At 38.4% G+C, this 9,090-nt stretch overlaps 1 protein-coding gene across 4 annotated transcripts in view; it reads right to left on the bottom strand.

Annotated features, from left to right (window-relative positions):
- EXOC2 (exocyst complex component 2) overlaps positions 1-9,090 on the bottom strand; it is a 286,986-nt gene that overhangs the window by 31,941 nt on the left and 245,955 nt on the right. Inside the window, exon 24 of one of the 4 annotated variants that reach the window (XM_014542313.1) lies at positions 2,023-2,189. The exons of the other annotated variants lie outside the window; for them this stretch is intronic. Within the exon in view, the coding sequence (XP_014397799.1) occupies positions 2,038-2,189 (152 nt within the window). The 3' untranslated portion in view covers positions 2,023-2,037. Of the gene's footprint in view, positions 1-2,022; positions 2,190-9,090 lie in introns of those variants that run through there. 4 annotated transcript variants of the gene reach the window in all.

Below are 9,090 nucleotides of genomic sequence, written 5' to 3'. Positions count from 1 at the left end.
TGTCCATTGGTTATGCTTACATGCATGCATACAAATCCTTTGGTTGAACTCTTATCCACCTGCCTACCCCTGCCTTCTCTACGAGGTTGGACAGTCTGCTCAGTGTTTGTCTCTGGATCTATTTTTGTTCATCAGTATATGTTGTTCATTATATCCCACACTAGAGGCCTGGTGAACGAAATTCGTGCATGGTTAGGGTCCCTAGGCCTGGCTGATCTGTGGGGTGACCAGCAAGGTGATCGGGCCCCCCCCTTGCACCTGCCTTGCCCGGCATGGCACTGCCCGCTGGCCGGCCCTGTCCCCCACCGCTGCCGCCGGTTGCCTCCCTCTGTGCTGTGACCTGCGGAGTGATTGGGGGCCTCCCGCTAGCACCTGCCTTGGCTGGCCTGGGGCCTGCAGGCTGGGGGAAGCTCCTGCATTGAGCATCTGCCCCTGGTGGTCAGTGCATGTCATAGTAACCAGTCATTCTGCCATCTGCCCCCCAACCCTCTCTGGCCTTCCCACTGCAGTTTGACAATCAGTTTGAGGCAGCTCTGCCTCTGTATCTATTATTGTTCAAAAGTTTGTAATGGTCTTTATTATCCATGAATGAGTGAGATCATGTGGTATTTTTCCTTCATTGACTGGCTTATTTCACTTAGCATAATGCTCTCCAGTTCCATCCATGCTGTTGCAAATGGTAAGAGTTCCTTCTTTTTTACAGCAGCATAGTATTCCATCGTGTAGATGTACCACAGTTTTCTAATCCATTCATCTACTGATGGGCACTTAGGCTGTTTCCAAATCTTAGCTATGGTGAATTGTGCTGCTATGAACATAGGGGTGCATATATCCTTTCTGATTGGTGTTTTTGGTTTCTTGGGATATATTCCTAGAAGTGGGATCACAGGGTCAAATGGGAGTTCCATGTTTTGTTTTTTGAGGAAACTCCATACTGTCTTCCATAGTGGCTGCACCAGTCTGCATTCCCACCAGCAGTGCACGAGTGTTCCTTTTTCTCCACATCCTCTCCAGCACTTGTCGTTTGTTGATTTGTTGATGATAGCCATTCTGACAGGTGTGAGATGGTACCTCATTGTTGTTTTGATTTGCATCTCTCGGATGATTAGTGACTTTGAGCATGTTTTCATATGTCTCTTGGCTTTCTGAATGTCCTCTTTTGAAAAGTGTCTATTTAGGTCCTTTGCCCATTTTTTGATTGGATTGTTTATCTTCCTTTTGTTAAGTTGTATGAGTTCCCTATAAATGTTGGAGATTAAACCCTTATCGGTGATAACATTGGCAAATATGTTCTCCCATGCAGTGGGCTTTCTTGTTGTTTTGTTGATGGTTTCTTTTGCTGTGCAGAAGCTTTTTATTTTGATGTAGTCCCATTTGTTTATTTTCTCCTTAGATTCCATTGCCCTAGGAGCTGTATTGGTAAAGATATTGCTATGACATATGTCTGCTATTTTGCTGCTTATGGATTTTTCTAAGATTTTTATGGTTTCCATCTTACATTTAAGTCCTTTATCCATTTTGAGTTTTTGTGTATGGTGTAAGTTGTAGGTCTAGTTTCAGTTTTTGCATGTATCTATCCAATTTTCCCAACACCATTTATTGAAGAGAGTGTCTTGACTCCATTGTATGCTCTTGCCTCCTTTGTCAAATATTAATTGAGCATGCACTTTTATTTTGTGATACCAGCTTTTAAAGTTTATTGTAAGGATTACCAAACACAAAGGCATAGAAGCTCAATGGTAGCAAGGAAAAGGAGTAGGAGTGGTAGTAACAATGATTTGTTTCATTGATAGAATATTCTTTCCTTGACTCTTTTGTAACAAAATCTTCATTCCAATATCTGAATTCTAAGTTATTTTGTCTCTCTTGGAGACTTCCTATAAACAATTACTCCCTTGCTTTTCCATCTTTTATATCAATGTTTGCACTGATTACTCTACCCAATGTGTTGCTTAGGGCCTTGCCACAGTTTTGTGCAGATTCTTTATCCACAAAGAAAAGCAACCGTTTTATCCTTACTAGTATTCTTATCATTCATTACAATAATCTTTGTAACTCTGTCATACTTTGACATGATCCAGCATTAGCCACCATTTCCTGGGGAATACTAAGCCACCACCGGTTAATTCCACTGGGGTCCTGGTTCAGGAAAGGCGGCAGCTCTGCCTGTTTCCAGCGGTGAGATGCGCCTTGGACAGAGGAAGGCATATAGTACTTTTAAATCTATTTACAAAACATCAGGTTATGCAAAACTATACAGTATTGTTATCTGTCTCATCTGATCCATTTTCGATGTCCCATACACTTCTCTGATCAGAGTGACAAAGTTAGAATTTGGAGACAGAAGAACTGGGCTGAATGCCTGGTTCTAGTACCTGGAACAAGTCACAGCCTTTTCTAATTCTCCAACTTTAAAAAATCTGCCAAGTGGAGAAAAAATACCTTACCCAACAGGGTTGTTGGGAGGATAAAATGCAATAATGTATATAAAAATAACAAGTTAAACTGTAAAATATTTTTTATTAAAAAATGGACCAAAATAGTATATCTTAACAAATTTATCAAGCTTTCGATCAGAGCTAAACAAACTGATGTTTGGTACTGTATTTTCAATGCTACAAGCTTTTAAAAAATGCAAAAATGGGCCAAATTACAACTCCATTTTTCCATTTACACTGTTACGAACTAAATGGTGTGTCACCAGGTACTCTCTCATTCACTGTTTCTAAAATAACAAACAGATGGGTGTCACCTACATTCCTACAGGCATCTGAAAACATTAGTACTACTTGTATGAGATGTTTCCTTATCAGGAGAAAAGGTTAAGACTCAGAATAATTCTCAAATTGGGAAACCATTCATTCATTATTGCATTCATTTGTTCAAACACATGTTGAGAATCCACTACATAAAGGAACTTCTTATGGTGGGACCCCAGAGGTGACTAAGGCATGGTGCCTGCCATTAAGGGACACAGTCTAATAATCTTCAAACATTTTTGATTATGCAAGTAATAGGTAAAATAATTTTACACCCTTCAATACATGTATTTTTGTATGTAAACATATATTTATCGTACTTGACATATTACTCCTAATTTATAAAGGTATGTGCCATTATATTAACACACTAGAGGCCCGATGCATGAAATTCATGCAAGAGTAGGCCTTCCTTCCCCTGGCTACTGGCACTGGCTTCCCTCTGGCACTCAAGACTCAGGCATCCTTCTTTGGGGCGATCATGGGGCGATGGCTGGGCCCCCAACCAATCGCATCGCACCTGCCTTGGCTGGCCTGGCGCCAGTGGGTGTCATAGCGTGGTCGTCTGGTCTAGTTAGCATATTACGCTCTTATTATTATAGACTAGTGGCCCGGTGCATGAAATTAGTGCATGAGGGGGTGGTGGTGGTATCCCTAGCATAGTGGCCCAGTGCATGAAATTCGTGCATGAGGGGGTGGTGGTGGTATCCCTAGCCTGGCCTGCACCCTCTCCAATCTGAGACCCCTCGAGAGATGTCTGACTGCTGGTTTAGGTCCATAGGGATCAGGCCTAAACCGGAAGTCGGACTTCCTTCTTGAAATCCGGGACCGCTGGCTCCTAACCATTCACCTGCCTGCCTGCCTGATTGCCCCTCGTCATTCTGCCTGCTGGCCTGATTGCCCCCAACTCCACCCCCCGCCCCCACCAGCCTGATTGCCCCCAACTGTCCCTGCAGCCGGCATGCTTGCTCCCAACTGCCCACCCCTGCTGGCCTGATCGCCCCCAACTGTCTCCCCATGCCGGCCTGGTCGCCCCTAACTGCTCCCTCCCGCCTGCCTGCTCACCCCCAACTGCCTCCCCTGCCAGCCTGCTCACCCCTAACTGCCTCTGCCTCAGCCCCGCCACCATGGCTTTGTCCAGTAGGACGTCTGGAAGGTCTCCCAGAAGGTCTCCCGGTCTAATTAGCATATTACTCTTATTAGTATAGATTATACATATAAGTATATATGTAAACTTATAAAACACAAGTTATACATATATGTATATTATGTATTCCATGCATTATAAATAAGAAAAATAAATCAGAAAAGAAGCAATAGAGAAATAAAATTTATGTCATTAGTTTAAATAAGCTAGGTTAGGCTACAATTAAAAAACCCTAGCCTGGCTGATGTGGCTCAGTGATTGTGTGTTGACCCATTCACCAAGAGGTTGCTGGTTCAATTCCGGTTGGGGCACATGCCTGAGTTGTGGGCTCGATTGCTGATGGGAGCCGTGCAGGAGGCAGCTGAGCAATGTTTCTCTCTCATCAATGTTTCTCGTTCTCTCTCTCTCTCCCTTCCATCTCTCTCTAAAAATCAATGAAATATATATTTTTTAAAAACCTTAAAGTACCAGCAGGTCGAGATAACAGTAAATGTATTCCTTGCTCATGAGATATATCCAGTGGGGGTAGAGGGTTCACTGTCATCATTCAGGGATCTCAGCTTCTTTGGAGGTTCCACCTTAACACAAACTCCCCTGCACACAGAGCAGGAGAGAAGAAAAATCATTGCTCGCACTCAAGGCTCTGGTTGGGACGTTTGCACTACTTCTACAGGGACATGTCGGACCTCAGCAGGTGGAGCAGTACAACCCTCCCCGTAGGGAGGAAAATAGGGACTTTGATGAATACTAATAGAATCTACTACTATTTTTTTTAAGTTTTACATTTAACAATATAAAAAGTGCTTCTGAATTGAATTTTGAAGGTCTGAATCTAAGTTAACTTTATTTGGATACTTGGATTTAGTGGCTTTCACAGCTGAAAACACTAGCACTATACAAAGCATTACACAATGATATGCAATTGGAACAGATATGCATGTAATTGCCTGTACTGGCCAACTCATGATACTCTATTGCCAAGATTTTACGTTTGCAGATAGTTTTCCATCTCAAAATGAAGTATAATTTGCACATAGTACAGTGCATAAATCATGTGTATATAGCTTGGTTTTTTTTATATTTGTAGACACCATCCAGATGAAGACAAAATGCTGATTTCCAGCACCTCAGCAGACTCTCATGTACTCCTTCCCAGTCAGCGCCCCTATCTGAAATCTACCTGAAATGTCCTGACCTGTTTCCATTGACTGTATAAATGGAAGAATGAGCTTGTACAGAAGCAGGCAGCATGCCTTCTTCTGGATCCAGCTTCTTCCTCGAAACATTATGTCTGTGAGAACCATTTGTGTGGTTGCATATAGAAGTTTGGTCGTTCTCATTCTATATAGAATTTTACTAGATTGTACCACAATTTATATAGCCACTCTACTGCTCATGGACATTTGAGTTGTTTCCAATTTTTAACTGTATTTAATAGCAGCTATGAATACTGTTGTCCATGTGTTCTGGTGGACATAAACACTTACTACTCTTAGGTAATACACTGAAATACTAGTAAAGATGGTTCACTGCAAAAATGCATATTTATCTTTAGTGGGCACTGCCTGTTTTCCAACGGGGAGAGAGAAGCAGGAATATGTGCCCCCACCAAAAACACTTCATTGTCAACATTATTTTATGTATAGTCTTGTTGAATTATGAGTGCTCATGTCCAAAAGTAAAACTTGCTGTAAATAGGAAAAAAAAAGATTTGACATACCTATTTTCTTTAGTAAAAAAAAAAAGAGCTATGACACAAAACCAAAAAGAAGAAAAAAAAAGTCCAAAAACATACACCAAATTTTCTTTTCATTAATATAACCCAGCCATAGAGTACAAGAATATTCATTTCTTTCACATCCATCACATTTAAAGTCCCTGAAGGTGGATTTATGTGATTTTATAAAACTATTATTAAACTCCTTCAATACACAAACTTGCTGAAAGTGACATTCATTCTACATATAATTCTTACTCCTTGTTACTATGATCACAGGCTGTCACACATTTGCAATTAGAAATGACAGTAATTTCAAAAATGAAAAATGGGTTTTCAAATACATCATACTTATGAATTTACTTTGGTTGCCACTCATACATTTTGATTTTTAATATGAGATATTATTTGAAAATTGAAGTAAATTGATCTGAAGGAAAATCTATATCCCAAGTAAATATCCTATGAAATATAAAGATTTTAACAATATCTTTAGTTGGCTTTGTTGATGTTTATTACTTTAATCACCTAAAATCTAGCTCCAAACTGAGTTTTGGATTCAAATTACACCACAGTTGGACTGTTTATTCAATATAGAATTTACCACATTAATGAACTTGCTGATAAGTGATAAACTGAGGCAAAGGAGAAAAGTCCCAGTTTTGTCAACAAAATGATCCTCTGTGACTTTAGATAACTTTGTACTTGGGCCTCAGTTTCCTCAGCTATTAAGGGAAGGATGTGTCTAGGTGGACTCCCAGGAAATGTTCAAGACATTGTTGTTTTAAAAACACATACTCAAAAGTTTTCCACTGTGATGTTCAGAACAGTCACCAAAATGTTTAATTATTAAGCTGCACTGTAAATATTTTGGGGATGGCTTTTGCTTCTTATTAAGAGAAGATGGTTAAGAATGTTGGATGTGATTAACCCAGTAACTACTAAAGGGACTTTTTTCTCTCAGGTTCTCCCCTGGTATTGGTATTGGAAGAGGAGCACAAATGGAGAAGGCATTTCTGATCTTGATTTATGACAGATGAGAGGACATGAAACATACAGAGAATTAAGAGTGGGTGCATGCTGTCAGGGCATGCCCTAAGTCAGAGCTCAGGCCCTCCAATGCACTCTAAAGCTTAAAGACAAACACTTTTAAATTCAGGGTGAACAATAACCCCAAATGTAGCCAAGATCACAAGAAAGTAATAAAATAAATGGGGTGCAGAAAGAACAACAAAATGGTAGAATATAAACAAGTCTCAGTCATGTTGATGTTTACCAGGTGCACACACTTATGAAGTGTGTAAATGAGTTTTAGAAAAAGACTCTTAGGTCTATAATTAGACAAAATCAGGTAAGTCAGGAAAACAAACCCCTAATACTTTCCATAGAACCTTAGAAACAGAAGTTCCACATACAGAACCTACGCACAGTTTTTTTTAATGCCTTATTAACCATAAGAGAATACTGTAAAGAGGATCTGACCTTCCACTACCAGGTTGGCAGGAACTGTAATGTTAAGGAATGGGCTTAGCTGGTTGCCTTTAACTGAAATGATGACATTGTTGGAATATAAGAAACCACCAGGTAATGTGATTGCTCTTAACACTGCTTGTCCAATAATAGAACAGACTTTTAGATGAGATTTAATGAGAGTTAGAGAGATTACAAAAAAGTCAGGGGGTACATAGGGAGGATGGAGACAAAGTGTGAAAAAAAGTTAATAGAAAGTTAAGAGAGAGGAAGTTTTTTCATTTTTCATATTATTTCCTTCCCTTCTGGTGGCCGATTCCAAGCCTGGCACAAGCAGGCACACAGTGCACACAGAACACTTCAGCACACCTGAGAGGAGGGTCATATTACAGGCTGAGACTCCAGCAGACAAAATTTCCATAGAACAAAATTCCCCCACCAGAGAGGGTAGAATGTGATCATTAAAAAATAACAACTGCTATAATGAATTGAAACTCATTAAGTATGCTTAAATCATGAGTTAATGAAGATAATACAAAATAAATATCTTGTTGATCACCTTTAAAAAAATGAGGCAACCAACTCATTCTGAAAACTCCTAAGAATCAAGCATATATCCTGCCTTTCCTGTAGTAACCAAATAGTTGACAATTTTTTAATTTTTTTTTTTTTTACTTAATGTTCCAGCTAACAATCATTAGTTTGCAATCCCTAAAAAGGAATAGATCATGGCAACAATTCCATATAGTACTATGACCATTGGATGAAAGGTTATGATAAACTTTAAAGGGTGAATCAAGCTGATACCATTTATATCCAATTTCAATCTTAACATCAAAAATGAGAGGCAGCCAAATACTATGTATCTCTGGTGGTAGTAAACAAAATTAAAACAAAATCAAACCCTAAAACTGATAAAGCTTCTTTATTAATCACACATTTATAGGAAACATAAGAGACAGAGGAACATGTTTAAATGACACCATGAAGAAGCAATCTGAAAAGTCCAGAAAGTGAGAATATCTACAGAACAAACAACCTGTTTAGTCAACAAATAAGCTGAGGAGGGGTTCCTAGAGAGAAAAATAATAATAAAAATAATAAGAGACATATCAACCAAAAGTAACATGTAGACCTTGGTTAAATCCTAATTTGAATAAGCTATATAAAAAGCTTTTATGAGAATTTTGAACATTGATGGGATATTTGATGAAATTAAGGAATTTTTTCCAGATCTGATAAAGGTATTGTGGTTATGTTTTTAAAAAATAAGCCCTTATCTGATCTGTGTATGGATGAAATGATCTAATGTCTGGGATTTATTTCAAAACAATGTATCCCAGAGGTAGTGGGGAGGAGATGGGGCACAGATAAAACAAGATTGGTTATGAGCTCATAACCGTTGAAGCTGGCCAATAGGTCAATCAGGATTTGTTTACTGTTCTATTTTGATATGTCAGAAAATGTCCAAAATAAAAAAGTGTATAACTGACTTCAACTCTTTATTTGCACAACAATATGTTAGTTTACCAATGCCGAATAGTATAATTTACAGCTATCAGTTTAATACATAATAAAATAAGTACTTTAACAGATAAGCCATGCACTGAAGAAAATATGTAGACCACAGGTCATCTCAAAGTTAATAAATTTCACATTGAAAACCATTAGAGCCAAAAATTAACTTTACTGAAAAATGCTTGGCAGACAAAGAAATTATAACCAAATGTCCAAAGCACTGTACAATGGTTTTACAGCATTAATTCTAATAAATTAAACTGCTTATAAAAAAGGAGAAAATGTCTGGGGGGGGAAAAGTGAGATTAAATAATAAAACTGTGATTTTAAAAAAGATGACTATGCTATTTTAGAAATTGTAAAATTACTTTTCTCTTATATATCAAATACAAGTTCATTAAAATCTACTTCACAATACTTTTTATTTTATTTATTTAATCAAATTTTCTATTTTTTTTTTTTTTTTTAAGAGAGAGGGT

The sequence above is a fragment of the Myotis brandtii genome, unplaced genomic scaffold (genome assembly GCF_000412655.1).
Source record: "Myotis brandtii unplaced genomic scaffold, ASM41265v1 scaffold298, whole genome shotgun sequence".
NCBI lineage: Eukaryota > Metazoa > Chordata > Mammalia > Chiroptera > Vespertilionidae > Myotis > Myotis brandtii.
This window is presented reverse-complemented; position numbering and strand designations above follow the sequence as displayed.